The sequence below is a fragment of the Apis laboriosa genome, unplaced genomic scaffold (genome assembly GCF_014066325.1).
Source record: "Apis laboriosa isolate Shangri-la unplaced genomic scaffold, ASM1406632v1 scaffold68_cov148, whole genome shotgun sequence".
Taxonomy (NCBI): Eukaryota; Metazoa; Arthropoda; class Insecta; order Hymenoptera; family Apidae; genus Apis; species Apis laboriosa.
Genome location: NW_025224135.1, coordinates 586 through 23539, shown reverse-complemented (window position 1 = coordinate 23539; position 22954 = coordinate 586). Strand labels below are relative to the sequence as shown.

At 21.4% G+C, this 22954-nt stretch overlaps 3 protein-coding genes across 3 annotated transcripts; all 3 read right to left on the bottom strand.

Moving 5' to 3' along the window:
* Positions 1-1169: 1169 nt before the first annotated feature.
* On the bottom strand, positions 1170-2226 carry LOC122718840 (NADH dehydrogenase [ubiquinone] 1 beta subcomplex subunit 8, mitochondrial). The gene is made up of 4 exons (XM_043944202.1): positions 2068-2226; positions 1672-1895; positions 1405-1557; positions 1170-1301 (listed from the first exon to the last, which is right to left on the bottom strand). Exons 1-4 carry the CDS (start codon positions 2198-2200, stop codon positions 1248-1250), a joined length of 564 nt encoding a protein of 187 aa, XP_043800137.1. The 5' UTR covers positions 2201-2226; the 3' UTR covers positions 1170-1247.
* A 2565-nt stretch (positions 2227-4791) lies between these two features.
* On the bottom strand, positions 4792-14843 carry LOC122718747. Its single transcript, XM_043944050.1, has 11 exons — positions 14401-14843; positions 12759-12892; positions 12400-12656; positions 11347-11452; positions 10863-11023; positions 9524-9621; positions 6113-6246; positions 5759-6021; positions 5381-5486; positions 5151-5302; positions 4792-4935 (listed from the first exon to the last, which is right to left on the bottom strand). Exons 1-11 carry the CDS (start codon positions 14464-14466, stop codon positions 4802-4804), a joined length of 1611 nt encoding a protein of 536 aa, XP_043799985.1. The 5' UTR covers positions 14467-14843; the 3' UTR covers positions 4792-4801.
* A 3193-nt stretch (positions 14844-18036) lies between these two features.
* On the bottom strand, positions 18037-21259 carry LOC122718748 (inositol monophosphatase 2-like). The gene is made up of 7 exons (XM_043944051.1): positions 21092-21259; positions 20328-20461; positions 19972-20234; positions 19633-19741; positions 18979-19130; positions 18211-18366; positions 18037-18119 (listed from the first exon to the last, which is right to left on the bottom strand). Exons 1-6 carry the CDS (start codon positions 21242-21244, stop codon positions 18239-18241), a joined length of 939 nt encoding a protein of 312 aa, XP_043799986.1. The 5' UTR covers positions 21245-21259; the 3' UTR covers positions 18037-18119; positions 18211-18238.
* Positions 21260-22954: the final 1695 nt, after the last annotated feature.

Below are 22954 nucleotides of genomic sequence, written 5' to 3'. Positions count from 1 at the left end.
ATATAATATCGATACTTAATAGAAAGTATCGATAATAACAAAATTTTAAATACTTAATATTATTTTTCTAATACTACATTTATAAATTTGATATTGATGTTGGTACTACTATCATTAATTATTTTCTATCGATAACATAGCACGTAACAAAAAAATAATGAGGGAATTAAAAGGAATATATATAAGGGATAATAAGGGAATTTTTGAATTTTTACAAAAAATGATACAAAAAAAAAAAACATTGTATGTCATTTTTTATTTTATATCTCGTTTATATATATTATAATATACAATACCAATCAAATTTGCTCTTAGCAAATTTTTCTAAAGATCCTGATATTAAAGTTTATCGTTAGAAAGGCAACAGATTTGATATAGGATTTGTTATAATTGGATTTATTACAAAATTGATTTCGGAAATATAACAGATTTTGCAAAAAGTTAATTCATGTAAAAAATATTCAAGTTTTGTTTGAATAAATAATTGCAGACTGATAGCAGAAACGTGATTTGCACTATATAATTTGGCAAATATAATAAAAATGCAGCATTTCTGGTATTAATCTATTATGCGAGTGAGACAAGATTAAATGATAAAATTGAGTGCAAATGACGACAAATGCATATGTTTGATGTCAAATTATTTCTTCTAATTTCAATCTGCTATCAATTTTTTATTAATAATATATATATATAATGAAACTATACATTTGATAGAGTAACATAAAAAATATATTTAATGCTTTATAAATATATTTATTATAATCACAATTATAAACATATAATTTTTTATATACTATATTTCCTCACGAATATTTTCAAATAAACTAAAAATTTTTATTTTATTTACTAAATATTCTCCTATTCAATTCATTATTCTATTTTTTAATCCAATCAGAAAACTTTTATAAATTAAATTTAAATTAAAATGCTTAAAAAAGAAATTGCATTATCATCATTTCATTTACTATAAAATTTAATATAAATATATAAAATATAACAAATAGAAGAAAAGAAAATGTAACGAATTATTCTTTCTATTTCTTCTTTTTTTTATCTTTTGAAAAATTTTATTAAAATTTACATATTTTTTCTTGAAAGAAAAGGAAAGGAAAGGAGAGAAAGAGAAAAAAAGAGAGAAAAGCTCTGTTAAAGAAATACATACAATATGAGACAAATATTGTACATATGATATAACATATATACATATATTATTACTATATATATCTTATTACATTTATAATTGATTATTTTAGTTCAAAAGTATAATGCACTCCTTTTCCTGGATATTGTTTTTCCATCTAAAACAATATACTATATATATATTACATGTAATATATATTCATTATATATTCAATAAAAACATAAAGTTATAATATCCTACATAAAAATATAATTACTTACCAAAGGTTGACTTATATTACACGAAAAGTAAAAAATTATTACAAAAACAGCCATAATAGCACAAAAAATTGCAATAGCCTTATTTGGATCAACAATTTGACGAACACCATATTCATAGCGGTCTCCAAATAACATATTTGATTCTTTATGATACTATATACAAAATAATATATTATATTGTATAGTATATAATTATATAAATAATTGAATTACTTGAGAATATTATTTATTAGCTATAAGATATTATTTCATAATATATTTACTTACTGGTTCCTCAAAATTTTTTTTTAATGCAGGAATATCCCAAGGATAAAATGAATCTTTAGCCTCTACACTTATAAATGGTAAATCTGGATAGTCTCCTGCATAATTAGTGTCTGGATTACAAGGTTTATATTCATCAGGATGCAAACCATATTTTTCTGCAGCTGCTATCATTTCTTCTTTTGTTTTTGGATATAAGCCTGGCATATATTTTTTCTGAGAAACAGCTAAAAAATATAAAAAAATATTAATTATATTTATACATAAAAATATAATATTATTAATAATTTATTAAATTCATTTCTTAATTATTTTGGATAACTCTTATATAAGATATATATTTAATCTATATAAAGTATAAAATGAAATAACCTCTTTACACATAAATACATTACTTACACAACTCATTTTGTAAAAGTTCTTCGTATGGCGTATCAACAATTTTTTCATATTTTCTAATGAAAGACGTAAACGTTATATTTCTCACAAATAATTTTTTTGACAGACTTACAGTCGTCTTTAACGCAGCCATTTTTAAGTAAAAATTATTTACTTCATGGATAGTATAATTACAATTAAGTCGATAGTGAAAAACTATCGATAATTATCACAAATTTTTAACAATCGATAGTTTATCTCGTTTAAACTCGTTCTATAATCAGAAATTATCGATAGTTTCAAATGTTATCGATAGTTTTTTTTATCGATACTAATGTGAATATATAGAAATAATGTAAAGAAAATGATCGATATCATATATTGATCGACTATAATAAAATTGATGTAAGTTTTTATTATTCTTTTCATTTTAAATAGTAAAAAATTATAGCTAAAATCAAATTTTTATTTACTTTTTATTATTATATTTTTCTATAATAAAACAAATTTGGAAATATAATATGCGCAAATATAAATTTTCGTAAAATTTTAATTTCCATTAATAATTTTTGAAAACATAGAATAACATAGAATATTTATATTTAATAAAAANATATGATATAATCTTGTAATGATGTATTTATCTTTGTTGTATTTGTTTATTATACATACATACATACATACATTATGTACATAATTATTATATATCTTATTTTTTCGAAATTAAAATATATCTTATTCTTATTAGATGCAAATATTATTATATAAAAAAATATTAATTTAATAATATATACCTAATATATTATTATATCATAATATTATTAAAATACATAAATTTAAGAAATAATAGAATATATCTTACCATATTTAATTTTATTTTTTTTATTCATTATCCTTATTAGTTTTTTTAATTAGTTTTTTTAAATATTGGATAAGTATCTATCTATACATTCAATGATTTAGAAATATCACATGATTTATGTAAATGCTTTTTTCTGAAGATTACTATAGTTATTTTATATCACATTTGATGTTAAAAACATAGATTCTGAAGATTTTGTAAATAAAATCAACTTAATTAAAATTTTATATAAAAATTTTGATGAAATTTTATTTAAAAAATGTGTTTTAAGCTGATCACATTAATCTTTGAAATTGTTGTTTAAGAACATTATTTTAAGCAACTTTTTTCTATAGTTTTTTTTTTACATATATCTGAAGTTTTCGAATTATACACCAAAATATTTTTCAAACTATACGCATATATTTTAGTTTAGATCAATTTAGATTTATATTTGATTTTAGTTTGATCTGTTATATTTACTTTTTTTATTTCATTAATTCATATTGCAACAATAAATATATATTATTATATTACATTTACACATTTATGTCTTAGCAATAATATATATTTATAAAATATCAAATTGATATTCAATTATCTGTGAATATTTATTATTATTCAAACATGTTTTTCATGAATTGGATACATATGTGAAAAAAATTCAGAAGTAAAATATAGATTTTTTTTAAGAAAAAGAACATATATAAATGCATTTTATTTTTTTAAGATTATTAAAATTCTTTAATATTTCTTTTTTATCAATTTTATATTTAAAAAGATATTTAAAAAGTCTGTTTTTCTTTTCTTGAAAAAATACTTGTCACATTTTTATCTACTCCAGTTAACAAATAATAATATATAGAATAATAATAATAGAAGAAATAAGAATAGAAGAAATAAGAATAAGTACATAAAATGTTATATTTTAATTAATTGGTACTGATTGATAAATAAAAATGTGATTATCATAAGATAGTCATAAGATATTATTTATGCCAGAATATATAATAATACATAATATGATAAATAATTTGAAAGTTGAAATTGATTATCAGATATATGTCTGAAAAAAATTTGTTTAAAATGAAATTCTTAACATAATATATTTTAAGATCAGTGAGAATATCTTTTCAACAAATTGATTTGATTTTCCAAATAATCTGACAAAATTACAAACTATATATTTTTTTTTGATAACTATATCATATTAGATATTTATATTTTAAAATATTTATGATAATAAAAATAACAAATATATAAGTAATAATTATTTGTATTTTTTAAAGCATATAAATAAGAAATGAATATTAACTTATAATTTATTATATATTTCAGGTACCGAATTTCATATTTTCATTCAATTTGAAAGTATTTCAAAAATTATTTCAATAATCTCTATCACAGCAACAGAATTATTTATTAATTCTACAACAAATACAATCTTTTATGGGACAATAGACAAAAATAAAATTTAATAGATGCTATCTTGTTGAATTATTTCTTATAAATAAATACATATATATAAATAAATTAAATATAACTAAAAATAACTATGATTATAACTATTATATAATTAAAAAAATATTTTTAAAACTAATAAATTAAAAACAGAATATGTAATTAGTTTATTTGTGTGCATTAGTATTTTAATCAAATGAAAAATAAATATGTAGTTTCAAAACATTGCTAATTCAATAAGGTAAATAACATTAATTTTTATTAACTATTTAACGCATTCATTATACAAAATGAATTCGATTTTTCTCAGCGACATTCAAGAAAATAACTGATTATAATTCGATTATAATTCTCATAATTCTTCAATGACAATAACAGTACAAAATCTACCTATCTTTTAAAGAAATTCTGAAAAATTATTTGATAATGATCTGAATATTACATATTTGTAACTTAAAAAGATTTATTTAAAATATTTTTAATGACAGTTTCTAAATCAGCGGTTTTAAAAAGATTAACCAATTGATCAGCAATTTGATAATTGCAAGCTGCTATAACTCTTGGTGTTATTAAATCTAATTCTCCACCTATAATTATATTGTTATTAAAATTTCTTAAAAAATAATTATTTTCTTAAATTTAATATAATATATATAATAATATATAATAATATATATAATATATATATAATATAATATAATATAATATATATAATATATATATAATATATTATATATAATAATATATAATAATATATAATATAATTCTTAATAAATATAATTTTTTTGAAAAATATACATACCTGCAGTATCTATTACCGTGCCTCCTGCTTCTTCTATTATTAATTTTCCTGCAGCAACATCCCAAGCATCTATACTTTCAACATGATATGCTTCAATTGCACCCATTGCAACATAACACAATGTAAGTGCAGCCGTGCCCAATGATCTTATACTAAATAATTATTAAATATAAAATAAAAGATTATACAAATTTTTGTTAAAATTTTTATTTTTAAAAATAAATAATTACCCATGAGTTCTTTGAATTAAAGCATGCATTCTAGTGTATATATTAACTAAATAATTTGGATTTTTGGCAATCCATGGTTCCATTGCTATCAATGATTCAGATAAATCTGAAGAATAATAATAAAAATATTAAATTTTAAAATACTTATGTGTCAGAAAAATAAAAGACCAATGAAATAATATATTTTTATTAAAATTATTTGTTTTGTAAAAATTTAAGAATAAAAAATAATTTTCCATCAAAATTTCATTTATAGAATACAATAGAATATGTTCAGAAATAATTTAAACATCTTTATTATTTTTATATTTATGAATTTATGAATGTTGAAATTTATTTATTTATAATATAATGCCTATTTAAATGAACTGTTAATACCTGTTATTTTTGATGTTTTTATACGATGACCATTTAAAAAAGCTCCTTTCTGTCTTTTTGCAGAAAAAAATTGCATCATTAAAGGATTATAGACTATTCCAATTTCTATTGATTTATTTATTATTAATGCTAAAGAAATGCACGTGTGTGGAAACTGATGAACAAAATTTGTTGTACCATCTATGGGATCTATAATCCATGTTGGTTCATCGGTTAATTTTGGTAAACAATTTTTTTCTGCAGTCGTTTCTTCACCAATAAATCTGAAAATGAATTTTTTTTATCGGCCACTATATTATATTTTTTAATGATTTTTTTAATATTACATCATATTTATATGATATTTATACATACCTGTGATTCGGATATTTGTTTAACAATTCTTTCTGTAAATCATTTTCTATCTTTCGATCATATTCTGTAACAAGATCCCAATCAATTCCTTTACTTTTTACATTTTTATTTAAATTGATGGCACTTTTTATTATCTAGAAGCAAATATATAATTTTTTTCGAATAATATATAATACTTTATTACATATAAAAAAACTCACGGAACAATTACAAAGATATTTCTTCTGAAAAATTTTGATACATTACACATTACTTGAAATTCAAGCAGATTTTTATTTCATATTTATTAAAAATCAATCAGTATAAAAATATATTTATGCTTTCGAAGAAATTTGTAATTCTTTGTTTAAAGAAATAAAAAAATTCTATTTTTTAAATTTAATTATTTATTATACATAATTGTCTAAAATTTAAATTAAATTAAGGTTTAAAAATTTTGCGTAAATATTTAAATAATTTACATTATTTCATATTTCAAATTTTTATAAAATTAATATTAAATTGTATATTAAATAATAAAATTAAAATTGTTTAATATCTTTAATACGTATAAAATTCTATTGGATTTTTTTTAATAATTTAATATTTTCAAAAATTCATATATTATACTGTTAAATTTTTTAATTCTATTTCTTAAAAATCATTATTATTTTTTTTCAATAATAATAATAAAAAAAAATGTGATTTTACAAAGTAAGAAAGAAAGAAAGAAAGAAAGAAAGAGATAATTTTGAAGAAATAAAAAATTTTGCTTATTAGAAATTAAACGATGACTTAATCATCTAAATTGAAATCAATATTGATTAGTTTGTTAAAAAAGTGTCATGTCTAAAAAATCATCAGTTTTGAAATATTTGGAAAAAAATAACCATAAAAATTAACTTTTAGACATTACTTGTATCATGATTATAAAATAATTAAATTTTATGTTGAATCAATAAAATTATTAAATTTTATGTTGAATTAATGAGAATAAATAGAGACACAATTTAAAATAAATTTTAAATTTAATTTTTAAAAAGCAGTATATATAAACAATAATAAGGTTATATATAATCATTGCTATGAGATTAATCGATAATAATCGAGTTATAATAAATTGTTTATTTTTTTTTCAATTGTTTCCATTATTTAGTATATATCTCAACAAAGATGTTGGTAAAAACTTTCAAATTCAAAATCCATATTGAGAAAGCAATCTATCTTTTAAAAACTTGACTATTTTTCAAACCAATTTTCTGAAAAATTTCGAAAAAAAATTTTTTTTTATTTTTTTTTAGTTTTAGTTTTTTTAGCTCTTTCTTTAACAAACTGATTATAACACTAATTATAACATATACTCATAAGTACTTTGCCTGCTTTCAAAACTAATTCCTCAGCGACTTTATAATATTCTTCTATGTCATGTGAATTAGTCATACTTAATATTTATACTTTTTTTACTAATAATTGCAAGTACAATGGCCGTTTGAAATTCTTTCTCTACTTTACACGTGAGATTGATTAATACTGACATCGATGAAACATCGACCGGCCTATATAACTACTAGAATGGAAAAAAGAGAAAAGAGTGGGGCAAAAGAGGAATAGGTGGGAGTAAAAATCTGTAATGTTTAAGTTTAAAGTCTGTTATGCACTGTCGACTAATTACGTACTAATACAATGATTATTTACGTACAAAGTTGGTATTAACGAATCGTTGACGATTAAAAAGTATGAGTGATATACGAGTAATATATACTTTAGTTGGAATCGAACGAAGCGTTTAAACAACGAACAATTTTTATGCAGAGCAGAAGCTTTTTGTTCATGCACGATAACATGAGTTCTAACATAAAAATATTTATTTATAAAAGTTGAATCTCGATAGGCAATATCTAATAATTACGTCAAGTGCTTTAAAATATTTTTATACGAACGTTTTTCTTTCTACATGATGTTTTTACTATAAAGAAATGTTTCTAATATAATTTTTTTTTGTTTTTTTTTATAATTATAATAATCTTTTTAATATTCAATCCATTTTGTACGAAAATCTTTGCTAAATATTAATAATTTTTAATCATCATAGAATTTGATCTTCATTAGTTTTTAATCTCTTGGCTACAAATTTAATCTATGATCTGTGATATTGTTAAAAAATATGTCATTTTTGTAAATGGTTTTTCTTCTTTTGAATTAGTGGGTAATTTTCTATTCTTAATTTAATTATTTGAAAATAACTTTTTAGTAAATAATTTTTAAAAAAATAGTTGTTTAATATTATATTTTTGAATTTGTTGTAAACATTGGAGTCGTTGAAAATAAAATTTTTTAATATAATATATTATAATATAATATAATATTATAATATAATATAATATTATTTAATATAATATATTTTTTAATGTATTTTTTTGAAATATAAAAAAAAAAAGAATATATATGATTCAATTTAAAGAAAAATATTTGAATTCCAATTGAATTTTTACTAGAAATTTTTGATGCTTAAAAATGTACGTAAACAGATTGAAAATGCAATACATGCATTAATTATATCGTTTGATTATTCATAAAGAGCTCACTTTTAATAAAATATTTGAGTTTTTCTAAATACAATATATATGAAAATATTTAAACGATTAGCATACTACAGTTTTGTACATAAATATAATTATAATTAATTATATAAATGTAATTATATGTAAATGTAAACAATATATACATATATTATAAATTGATTTTGACATTAAATCTTAATATCGTTTAATAGTCAGAAACAATTATTTGTTTTTTATAATTTTTAGCAATTACTAATTTTCTTATAATAATAAGTTATAAAAATCGTGTATACACGAATACGAATCGATTTTTTAATGAAAGATTTAAACTCGTGTATGCAAATATATTATTTATAATATAATAATGTAATAATATATTTCTGAAGAGATTTTACTGCTGTACTTTGTATAGTAGTGTTTTGTAATTATCGATTTTATTATTCCGTATGAATAAAACGTTCGTAGTTTTCGTAAGAATTCCATTACGAAATTTTCCTTGGGTTATTTCAATGAATGTTTCCAATTGTTTCCTTTTAAAAGGAAATCTTAGAAATATTGAGACAATCTTTTAAAAATAAAATATATTTTTATTCAGATTCCATTTTTGTTAATTTTCTATAAAACTATACATTATTCACGCAAATATTTATAGTTTTTTTATTATTCATTTCAATTATAAAATACGAAACATTTTCTCTCTTTTTTAATATCTTTATTCTCTCCAAATTTTATCCTATATTTTTAATATATAGTATATTTTTAGTATATAGTATTCTTACTTCGAATTTTAAATATATAATAGTACTAAAAAATATTATTAATAAAAATTAATCATATTATAATTACTACAAAAATTATTTTTTTATTTTACTTTTTGATCAGCTTCACGTATAAGTTTGACCATCTTGTTCGCGATTTCTTCATTACATGCTCCAATTGCACGTGGTTTCATAATATCAATCTTTTCACCTGTAATACATATCATAGTTGGTATAAAATCAGTTGATATATTATACATATATAATGATAACGTCGATTATATACATTGGATTATACATAATTTGTAGTTACATAAATTACAATCGTCAAATTTAAGATATCGCATATGATTAAAGTAACGCACAATTTTATCATATACGCATATAACATATATGAAGATATGAATTCAGATGCGAAGCCCAGAAAAATTAAATTTAATGAAATTTTCTAAAATTAATTAATATTTTCTATATTTTCGTGAAATATTATTATTTATAAATAATAATTTTTATATTATTTTTATATCATAATTCCAAAATATCGATCGGAATCATTATTCAATGATCTAATTTAAGTAATATTATAATATATTTATAATATATATTATTAATATATATAATAATATATTATTATTAATATTTATTAATATATATACATAATATATATGCGATTTGAACGAAAAATTTTTTAGTCTTTAGTTAATTCATCAAGTTCAAATGTCGCTCATTAGCAAACTTTGAACGTAGTGCGGCACAACAAAAGCGCTTCGGGCAACTTATAATACATAATATAATGCATAATTCTGAACTGCTGAAAAAAAGTCTCGCGGGACTGCACACGGTCTACAGAGACAAGAGGGGATCTTCGCTACGATTGTCTATTTCTTTTAAATGCTTTGTTGACAATCTTGACATTATATACTAAATAGTATTAGAAAAGCTATAATTTGAAGCTATAATTCAAAATGGTAAAAATTATTTTCATTTACAAAATTACGTTAGGATAATTATCCAAGATTGATAGCTGAAATATTTTCAAAACTATTAATTATATTTCGATGCAATATTAATATAACTAGTTTACTATGTCTAGCTTATTTTTATGCACACAATTATTATTTTAAAGATTTAAATACGAAATTACATTTATAAATTAAATTATTAATCTGTATATATATATTATGAAAAATAAAAAAATTTTTATATTATATCGATAGTTAGAATATCCTGAATTCTATGTTTATACTAATACATCTATATTTAGATACATATCATCATTTTATTGCCTCTCTTTGTCATAATCGGATTAGTATATAAAAACAAAAATGTATGAAAAAATAGATGTTTCCTCCCACATTAAGCAATTAGATTTGCATTCTTTCCACGAGATTTTTTTCCATTAGTACTTACATTATATTTTTTTACGTTAACAAAAGATACATATAGCATTACCTGTTACACGATCGACAACGATACCACCCGCTTCTGAAATGATCAATGATGCTGCGGCGATATCCCACGTTGAAATGCCTGGTCCCTCGATATAATAAGCATCGACAATTCCCATTGCAATATAACATAACGATAATGCAGCTACGCCAAGTGTACGAATGCTATTGAAAACAAATTTAAATATATATGAAAATCATACGCATAGATATAAAATAACAATTTTATATTGAATTACGAGCATATTATATATATGTATATTATACATAAAATAAAAGTAAAATTTATTCAATTAATAATTATTTTAAAAATAATCCTGAATTTTTATATTAAATCTTTCTATGTATGCGTGTGCGTATGTATGGTATGGCAAAAATAATAAATTTAAGTTGACCAAGAGATAAATTCATAAAACTTAATTATATTTTCGAATAAATAAATACATATAAAGATATCAAATTAACAAATGCAATAACGAAAGTCTTACCCTTGAACTTCTTGGACAATTGTTCGTAATCTTTCTATAGTCTTTTCTCTCATATAATCTATTTTTATAAAACCACTTTCCATGCAGACTAAAGCTTTCGATAAATCTATGAAAATATCAATTTTTTTTAAATATTGAAATATAAATTATATATGTTATAATTTTTTTTTAAAGAATTGAATAAAATTGAAAAAAACATCAAATTTTATATTTATATACTTTTATATTATATATTATTCTAGCGTCATTATATACCGAAAATGAAAAAATGTAGTAAACGTATGATGTTCATTTCTGTTTTCTATATGTAATATAGAATATATTTTGTATTATATGTAATATAAACATATTATATACATATAAATATTTTTTAAGAAAAGCTAACAAATTTTTACAATTGATCACAAAATCATTTCATTATATTATATAAATAAAGTAAAGTCAAAGAAATTAAAATATTAATTGATAATTATAAAATTAAATTAATTTTCAAACCATGATTTTTTTAACAAATTTATATCTTTACATTTATTTCTGATACAAATTTGATTTATAAAATCAAAGATCACTTCGGCATTTAATCGTATCGATATATCTTATATTTATTGCAATACATCGATAATTCGAAATCCTCTGTAAGATTATAATTTTCTTCCTTTTCGCTTTGTTGCGAAAATAAATCCAAGTTTATCACTAGAACTTCTAAATTATTAAGAACTTCTATTGTTACTGTCTTTGCAACTCCAAGTTCATAGTTGTGTTGATATAACGTCAGAAACTGATCCTTTTTTCATAAAATCTTATACCATATATGTATGGAAACTAATCATCGATCATATGAAATTCATGTTTAAAAATTAAGATTTCTTTTCTTTAAATTATTAAATTTAATTATATAGATATTAATCTTTATATAAAGTTTTTCGTTCGTTAAATCTCTTTTACTTGAAATTTATATAAAACTTGAAAACTTTACATCTTCCTACTTTGAGGTTCGAATCGAGATTTTATTATAATTTAAAACTTTTTAGATATGAATTTTTTTTTATTTACCTTGTACTTTAGAAACTCTTATAGGTTTATTATTTAAAAATGCCCCACGACCTTTTCTCGCTGTGAATAATTGTTCGAGAATAGGATTGTAAACAATACCGATCACCATTTCTTTTTTAATCGCCAAACCGATTACAATGCACGTATGAGGAAATGCATGAACGAAATTGGTAGTGCCGTCGATTGGATCAATGATCCATGTAGGATCATTGGTCAACTCTGGAAGTTCTTTTCCAACCGATTCTTCTCCTATAAATCTAAATATTTAACATATTCGAATGAATATAAATATCTATTATAGTGCAATGAAAGTTGTGAATTTAAAAATTTATTCTTTTTAAAGGAAACATTATATTTACTTGTGATCTGGAAATTTTGTTTTTAGTTGACCAATAATCAAATCTTCTATCTTTCGATCATATTCCGTTACTAAATCCCAATTCCCCAACTTTTCGTCGATTTTCTTTACACCATTGATGGCTTCTTTGAGTATCTTTGAAAAAAATTATAAAAATTCATTATTTATTTGATTAAAATATACGATTTGAAAGTATCAAGATACAATTATGAAGAAAAAATGAAATAAATAATATACATACGTGTCTCAAGATACACTTAGTTTTTAAAAAGAGAGAAGAAATAGATAGAAGATATAAGAAATTTTATAATTCAATTACAATATTTAATTTATTAAATAATATACGTTAATTTATTTTCAATTATTAATTATTTAAACATCACGTTTTTTTGTAATAATGTTCTAAAATATTCTAAAAATATTTAGGATCTTAAAGTAAGTAATTAATAATTTCTTTTAAAGAAACATTTCAAAATATTTAAAGATATATCTATGTGATTCTTGTAACGAATTATATTTAAATCAAAAATAAAATGATACCGATGTGTGTACGAGATTGATTCTTGATTATATTTATAGAATACCGATATCTCAAGATTTGTTTAACAAAATCAACTGAAACTCATATTTTGCTCGACAACAATGTTTTTAATATTTATCCTATTAATATATGATTCTAGATGGTTAATAATACGTGTAGACGATTAATAATATTTATCACGTGTTGCATAAAGCTATTAAAGATTTGAATGTAAATAATATAAAAAAAATCATATTATGTAAAACGCTCGTTAAAAAATGTTAAAATGATAAAACTACGATAAAACTATTAAGTTCTTATCGAAATAAAAAATATTTATTTACATTAAATATTACTCTTGAGATAAAGTAAGTTTCAAATTTTTCATATTTTTGTTTTTAATAATTACTAATTTATCTTATCACAGTTAAAATTAATTGTTTTCTTTTATTTGAAATTTAATTCACTTAATTTTGTTGGCAAAAAATTTGAATTCTAAAAATATATTTTATTTATTTTTATTTGCAAAAAAATTAAATACGTGGAAAACAATTTTAGTTACAAAACTTGAAAGATCTTTAATATAGGACGTAAGAAATGTGCATCATTTTGATTCGTAGTAATCATCGTCTCTATAAATATTCTGCTTTTTCTATTTTCCATTTTTTATACATCGAATATCATCATATCGATCTTATTATTTTTAAAAATAATACTGTTATTAACATTCAAAATAATTAAAAAATCATATATATATATATATATATATATATACATTAAATATAAAAAATATAATTTGTATTCAATTTTACGATATTTTCATTTAAATTTATATCAATAAATAAATAAATAAATGATAAGATAAATAATGTCATCAATTTTATATTATATAAATATAAAATACACAAATTATAATTTAATATTATAAAATATAAAATATAAATTAAAATAAAATTAGTTTAAATCTAATTCACCCTATTATTATATTATATGATCATTTATATTACATTAAGAAGATTCGAAGATTAACCGATGATATTCCAGTATTTTATACCTTACATCTATCAACTCAATATGTGTGTGTGTGTGTGTGTATGTGCGCTCTGTGTGCGCGTGTGCTTACGTGAGCAGCATCATGAGTCAATTTGATTGCGAATTCGTAGTAAAAATCTTCCGCGTAGGATGCCATCTCTTGTTCAGGTTTCCTGATCAATTGTAAATACGAGATTCTTGACGTGAAAACGTATCAAGAGGTACTGCGTCGAGTGCAACCGTACCGCCTACTTTTTATTCATATCGACTTGGAACGTGAAGTAAAAAGAAACAATTCAAAGATGATTAAATCTATCGATTCGTCCTCTACTAAATTGTAGGTATTCACTATGATTTTGAATCATAGTATTTTCATATTGTTGACATACAGAGATAGACAAATTTTTCAAAAAATATTCCGAGATAATAATGTTTACATATGTATTACACATATACATATATTAGATGCTTTAACGTACAATTAATTTAGCAAATAGATATTTGCATGGAAATTAGAATGGAAGATAACTTCTTAAGCGTTTGGAACAATTGGAGCAAAAATAAAATCTCAAAATAATATCATCATTTGACTTGTTAATAATATTAATATTTTTTCCTTTTTTTTTTCTTTCCTATAATTACTATCTTTAATTACTATATAATTATATTGTACAAAGTATACAAATAAATAGATTGTTATAAATTTTTGCAAATTAAAATGTAATTTCAATATTTTCATATGTTACATGTATATATTTTCTTTTAAAGTTAATGTATGTATATATAATTGGTGGAAATTATGAATAATACATATATAAATACATATAATAATATGTATATATACATAACAATACAAATCGTTTTATAGTAATTTATAATAATTTAAATTCTAATAATTTTAAATTATATTTTATCAAATTTAGAAAAATTTAACGAAATATTTTAATTTAAAAATATTTCGTATTCAATGTTATTCTTATAACTAGCGTACTTTTATCTCTATAAATTATATATAATTGTAATATATAATATAATATAATAATATATAATTGTAAAATATAGAGAATATGAAATATTTGAAAAAAAAAAATCTAATATGACAATATTCATAATAGAATTTTATAAAATCATTTTTAGTTTGATATTTTTTTATATTAAAAATTTCATTTTGTGGAACATGATTCATTATATAGAATTAGAAATTCATTATATAGAACGTAATATTATAATTTCCATCTTCAGAATCATTAGAATCTTTATTATAAAGATATTCATACAAACTTGTTATTCAGGATAATATCATATTCTCAGATATCATTTCGTACAATGAGATCATTATGAAAGAACAGAGATTGTTATCGGTATATAAATTTATATTCTTAATTTGCCAGATGATTTTACTGCAATATGATAAACAAACGAGACATATAAAGACGTATAAAATATATGGTACGAAAGATTGTGTCAAGGTAATTTTTATTCGATTATACTTTCACACTGTGCTGATCAATTTTAACGGATAACTTGAAACACGTTATCATTTATGTATTTTACAATTCATAGATATTTTAAATATTTAATTTTCATTTATGGGAATTTATATTTAATAATTATTAATATATTATCATTAATTGCTTATATATAATATATTATATTACGTATTCGAAAAAGATTTAATAAAATATTAGATTTTTATATATTTTTTTACATAATTTTTAAATGCAATTAAATTTTAATGCAATTATATTTAATTATAGAAATTTGCATTTACGGAGATATGCATCGATATTAATTAACCAAAAAATACTATACATACAGTATATAATTATTACGATTTTATATATAATTATATGATATTATGAATTATATAAATATATTTAAAATTAAACAATTAAATTATGAAAAAGAACATTATGATATATAGAATAAACTTTTTATAAGCATTAATAAAAATTATATAATATTTTGAATTTTATTCTTAATTGTATTGCATAATATAATTGAATAATATTGAATATTTTTGTTAAATAATTATATATTCAATTTTTAATCATTTAATCAATTTTTTTAACGATTATAAACAAATTAATAAAAATACGATCTTTATGATCGTTGTTCGTTGCATAAAATTCAAGTATTATTATTCAATTTTTTATTATTTTCAATATTCATTCGATCGTAAAATTTTGCTAATTCGAATCATAATTTGAGATATCTATAAAGCACCGTGATCACACTTCTTCGATCAACCTTGAATTATTTTTTCGCGTTTCTCTAAGAATCTAACAACTGTATACATTATATAATGTCCTATTCCGAACAGGATATTTACTTACATCTATACCTGTGAATCATGATCAAAGATTTACCTTAATCTATAATATTATTTTTATACTTTTTTTTTTTGCGGATTTTATTATCATATAATATATCTAATTATTCTTCAGTGAATAATTAGATGCATTGTTTATCGTTATAATTCTCTTAGAATTTATATTTTTTATTTCAATGAATTTTACTATAAAATAAAATAATTAATTTTAAAATTATATTCATTATAGTATAGTATAATATCATAATAATATCATAAAAGATCGTTTACGAAATATTTTAATAGAAATAAAACATAAATAATATATTTTAAACATATTTAAAATATAGTATACGTAAAATAGAAGATATCAATTGTAATTATAATATCGTAAATAAAACAAGATATATTTAAATAAAGAATAATATATAGACAATTATAAAATAGAATCTTGTTTTCCTGCAATAGATGTATTTACCTTCATTTATCGTTATTTTTATTTTCTAAAAAATCGTTAAAAAAAACGACAACGCCACTCCTATCTCTTGTATCACACACACATCTAATCCACAAGCTCTTATCTCTTTTTCTTTCTCTCGCATGCTTACAATATCTCACTCTTTCATTCATTCTATACGATCACTCACTCCTTATACACATTATATCACTTTTTTTTTATTTTTTCATATATTTAATGTAGCAACGAAATTTTATTTTACATTTTTTTTATTTTTTTTTTTAACATTCATCAAAATATTTAATTTTCCTTTACAATTATATCATTCATAATTTCATCGAAGTATGTAATTTTTCAAGTTTTCGAAATAAATTTTTTCATTTAATTTTATTCTTCATGTGCTTTATTCTTGAATATATATATAATTGTTCACAAATAATGTACATTATATATTATATAAATATATATATTATATATATTTACAATGTCATCAGCTTTTCGAATAATTAACACCGCTGCTGCAACGTTTCAAGGTTGAAGAACGTCCATATACGTACGTATATTTACAGGACAACTATATTCTTAACAATAATTATCATTTAAACCTTTTTTTTAGGTTCTTTTTCTTCTTCCATTCTAAATTTTCATTTGAAATCAAATTATTTTGTTCCATATCATAGAATTATTCTTAAATCTTTTCTTAATTTAGACTTTCCATAGTTTTTTTATATATTCGCAATTTCTATAAGCTTTACAAATCACTTTATTTACATTTCACTCTTAATATTTTCGATTGAAAAATCAATAATTTTTCATCAATAAATTTTCATTAATTCTTATTTAAATTATATTATTATAATCTTATTTAAATAATAAATGTGTATCATTTACAAAATATGTTAACAAATTATTAAATTATGAATAAAATAATTTTTTTAAAGATTTCCTTACTCATTTGCAATAAAATTTGTATAAATCATTTCAATTTTTTTTTTCATTTCATTTTCAACATTTAAAAAAACTCAATATTATCGTTCTCTATCTGCGAAGAGAAGAAAGAATCAATTGTTAAATAAATCTGTAATGAAGATACGTAATACTTTTATTTAGTATGTAACCAAAATATATATTACTCGAGCTCATTTTCTATTTGAAATTTAATCATGTCCTAGTCATTCTCTTTCGCATTGTTTTCAAATCGGTGTCAATGATCAATCTTTTTATTTCCATCGCTAATGCATCATTTCCTGCCGCAATTATTTTTCCATTCATGAAATTAAATTTTTCTTCTGCAAGAAATTTATTTTTCTTATTTACGCTAACTTACTCACGCTATGAAATTGTATAATGATAACACTAAGCGATATTCTTAAATTAAAAACAATAATAATATAATATATATATACAATATATAATAATATCGAATATTTAATAATATATATAATGTATAATAATATATATAATATAGTATACGTTGTTCTTAGAAATTCGATTAAACATTCGATATTACTTAGAAACATTAATATAAAATTCCGAACGTCACGCTTGACAACATCGGGAAAAATCAAGAATATAGGATGATACCAGCAGACCATGACGATATCTTCTCCTTTTCACTTATATAAGAATAACACTGTTCCAAAAATGGATAGAGAAAAGAAAAAACTCGAGACACTCTTAGAAAAAAGATACTACAGATATTAAACGCAACGACAGTCTTTTTTTTCATTTAGTTGCTTTCATACTTTGTTCCTTCACGCTCGATAAAGTTCAATTTATTTCTTACACGAACTTAAAAATATCAAATATCACTAAAGTATTATTAGCAAGTGTACATACGCGTTATAAAAATTACGGTTTCAAAAAGTTTGCATTTTTTTTTCTTAATTTTATCAACATACCTTTAATATCAATCACAGTGCCACCTGCTTCTCGAATAATTAATATCGCTGCCGCAACGTCCCAAGGTTGAAGACTGTCCATATGAACGCAATCTAACGCACCTTTTGCTACAAACGCTAGAGCCAATGCAGCCGATCCCATACTTCTAATTCTAAGTTTGTACAATTAACCAAATATTCGAATCGTTCAATGCATATTTTCGAAATATTGATAAAAAATTTTTGATATTTTTCGAATATATCGAATTTTGCATACGATGGATAAATTAAATTCAAAAATTTAATGCTTCCTCATAGATTACGATGGATTTAAAAATATCTCAAATCCAATGCCGAAGTTAAGGATTTTTAAAAACATTTAATACGTATATATATATATATATATATATATCATAAGGATAAAATAATTTTAAAAGTCCACAAGCAACTCATAATTTTAGATCATCAAGGACTTTTAACAAAGAAATAAAATTCGTCACGCGAAGACATCCATACGGATATCACAAATAGGAGAACGGATAAAAGAAATCAAAACAACGTTGTATAGAATTATTTTGCAATACCTTTCATGATAATAAAAATAATATAAGTATAAATAATAATATAAACAATAGTAATAAATATAAATAATAGTATTCAAACTTATATACTCACCCTCGTACAGAATTAATCAAAGCTTCAAACCTTCCCCATCTGATATCTCGATTTTTCGAAGAAAAGCCAAGCGAGTATAATTCGATCTCTACCAAAGATTTTTTCATTTCTGTAATCCATAACACAAAGAATATTTAATTTACATATTTATGTTATTCGTTTGGCGATTATTTATTATCTTTTTTTTTATTTTTACATCGAACGTACGATACAAATATTATTCCAAAATAATTAAGCTTACCATCGTATCAAAAACTATTATTCTTATAAATAATCGTTTTTCAATTGTTTCAATACTTAGATTTTTACTCGAAGATTTATTTTAAGATGTTATTTTACCAGTAACATTAGAAGTCTTAATAGGTTTGTCGTTCAAATAAGCTCCTTGTCCTTTGATCGCGGTATATAATTCCGAATTGATCGGATTATATATAATTCCTATTACAATTTCTTTGCCAATTACCAAAGCGATAGAAATACAAGTATTTGGAAACGAATTTATAAAATTGATCGTTCCATCTATGGGATCTATAATCCAAGTAGGTTTATCCGTTAATACCAGTTTTTCTTTAAAATTACTCGCAGTTTCTTCCGCCATGAATCTATTTTAAAAATATTAGCTTTATTTATAAATTCATTTATATCCTTAAAATCATAATTTACTTAATAATATACCAATAACGTCGATGACTCACTCGTGATCCGGAAATTTTTCTTTCAAATTTTGTATGAATAGATTTTCGATTTTTTTATCATAATCCGTTACCAAGTCCAATTCATGATTCTTAAATTCTACAATTTTTTGTCCTTCGAAACCATACTTAAATATCTAAGGAAAATGCAAAACACGATTAAACGTTATCCGATAAATATTGATTTAAAGATAAGCAAAGATAAATCATTCTTATACGATTATCTATCAAGTTTTCTTTATATTTATCGATCGATACCGCAATATTTTAACAATCGATGTAATAATCAATTCGTTCGTTAAAATTATTTCTTTTATCATTCATTAAAAAATATATTCTTATAAAAATTATACGTAATATAATTTAACAAATTGATTTATTTAAATATTCATTAGATAGCTGAATTTTAAATATTTGATTTTTCATATAAATACGAAATGTAAAAACAATAGTTTGTCGTGAAAAATATTTTTTTAATTATTATTAATAATATTATTAATACGTATATACACATTATAGATATATAATAAGGTAACAAAATAAAAATGTAATAAAATAAAATAACAAAATAAAACGTTTTATAAATTTCATTCGATCTTTAAACATTTTGTCGAAATATATATGTTAATTCGATTTGAAAAAAAAATTTTTAATTTCAAATAAACAAACGTGTAAAATTTTTAGATATTCCGTTAATATTTTCTGAAAATTTCGGTATCGTCGAAAAAATTTATTTATTAGAAAAAGAATGTTTTATTGCAACTCACCTCTCCCGCTTTCAAGGTTAGTTCTTTGGCGTATTCAAAGTAATTTTTGATATCTAATTCGCTCAACATGATCGCCGATCCCGAGACTTTCGACAAAACGACTGATCGATTGAGCGCGCAAATCGCTTGTTGGGATCCTCTTATCTTTATCATCGCGGAGATAAAAATCGCAAACGATACACGAAGCAACTTCTAATCTAAACAGTCGAAAAGGATTTTCTATCTTCGAGATACTTCATGCATATCAATGTACGTAAATAAGTATATAAATATTCGCATATACATTTCAAAATAATCTTAATTTTTTTTTTTTTTTTTTTTTTNNNNTTTTTTTTTTTTTTTTTTTTTTTTCATGCAAATTTAAGCACGCTTTCATCTTTTGTAACGATAAAATTCAGTTTTATCGTTATACACGATTAATCTCTTTTCCATTTTCTTAATTATTATTCCATTTTTTAAAACAGAGAAGTACTTTCGATTTATATAAAACGAAGTAAAAAAATATTTCGTTCAATAAAATTCTAAAACCATAAATATTACAAAAAATAATTCGCGTCCGAATTCGATCTCTACCCTTGATTTATTTATTTATTTTTTAAATTTAACGGATTAATTTTTATTTCATCGATAATATTCTCGACAGTAATTTTTATTTCGTTATTATCATCAATTTTTAAAATTGCATTATACGGATTATCTTACATATATTATACAGTTTATACGGATTATAATATTTTATATCATAATATTTCATATCAACGTTCGAGACTAAGGAGGGACAAAGGAAGATAGAATTTTAATTTTTTTTAAATCCTAAATTATCGTTTATAATCAACGTTATATTATCATTGTTTCAGGCAAAGAGAAACGAAGAAAAAAAGATAAATACGATCGAACGATTTCTTTATTTTTTATTTCTCTTTTTTTTTCGATTATCGTAAATACTTTCTTTTTCTCGAAAACGTATTTATACATTACACGATTATTTTCCGTATTCAAATCATTCATTTTTTTCTTTCTCTAATTTTTATATTTTTAAACTTAATTTATATTAATATAAATCCCGATATCCCGATTTTAATTTTTGATATATCAATATTCGAAATACAAGAGAAAAAGAAAAAAAAATACGTAAATCGAAAATGAAATTAAATAAAAGGAATCGAACGATTCGAAATTTTTGTTTCATTTATCGATTTTAATTATTATATTTCCTTCCCCCTTTTTTTTTGTAAATCTCATTTATCGTTCAGAAATTTTTTTTTTTTTATTTTTAGATTCGATTCGTTTCGTTCTTTATTTTATCCTTGCATCGAACGAATATTTGATCTTCCCTTTTATCGATTCACGTATTCATAATTATATTCTTATACATTTATGTTTTATTTATTCAACGGTCATTTAAATTTCCATATTTCATTATATCATAATAAAATCCCGATAAAATTTTTAATCGGGAAGCAGAAAGGAATACGTCCGTTTCTCTCCGTGTTTGGAAAACGACTGCGTTCAATCGACTACGTATCCAATAACAATCGACGCGACATCGCGCCACGATTCACGTTCGCGACGAATATTCGCAAGAGTATCAATATTTATTTCATTTCATTAATTTATCGATTATTATCCCGATGCCTCTTTTTTTTTCGTTCTTACGTTACGTTTATAAATTTTTAATTTTAATATTTTTCGTTTCTCGAATAGTTTAATTTTTTCGTTTTCATCATTAATTCGCGAGATTCATAAAAAGGTTCGACGATATTTTTTCTTCCTTTATTTTAATTTTTTAATCATTTTCGTTCGAATTATCGTTCGAATTATCAGTATCGTAAATCTATTTAATCGCGAAAATTTAGTTACGCT

Coding starts and splice junctions, on each gene's coding strand:
- LOC122718747 (XM_043944050.1), bottom strand. CDS start 14,466: ATGGCATCCTACGCGGAAGATTTTTACTACGAATTCGCAATCAAATTG. Junction 12,657..12,758: donor ACAAAATTTCCAGATCACAA/GTAAATATAATG, acceptor TTAAATATTTAG/ATTTATAGGAGAAGAATCGG. Junction 6,247..9,523: donor TACGTGAAGCTGATCAAAAA/GTAAAATAAAAA, acceptor ATTTGCTTCTAG/ATAATAAAAAGTGCCATCAA.
- LOC122718840 (XM_043944202.1), bottom strand. CDS start 2,200: ATGGCTGCGTTAAAGACGACTGTAAGTCTGTCAAAAAAATTATTTGTG. Junction 1,896..2,067: donor ACTTTTACAAAATGAGTTGT/GTAAGTAATGTA, acceptor TATATTTTTTAG/CTGTTTCTCAGAAAAAATAT. Junction 1,558..1,671: donor AAAAAAATTTTGAGGAACCA/GTAAGTAAATAT, acceptor TTTTGTATATAG/TATCATAAAGAATCAAATAT.
- LOC122718748 (XM_043944051.1), bottom strand. CDS start 21,244: ATGATAAAGATAAGAGGATCCCAACAAGCGATTTGCGCGCTCAATCGA. Junction 20,462..21,091: donor TAACCTTGAAAGCGGGAGAG/GTGAGTTGCAAT, acceptor CATTTTCCTTAG/ATATTTAAGTATGGTTTCGA. Junction 19,131..19,632: donor TTGATTAATTCTGTACGAGG/GTGAGTATATAA, acceptor GTACAAACTTAG/AATTAGAAGTATGGGATCGG.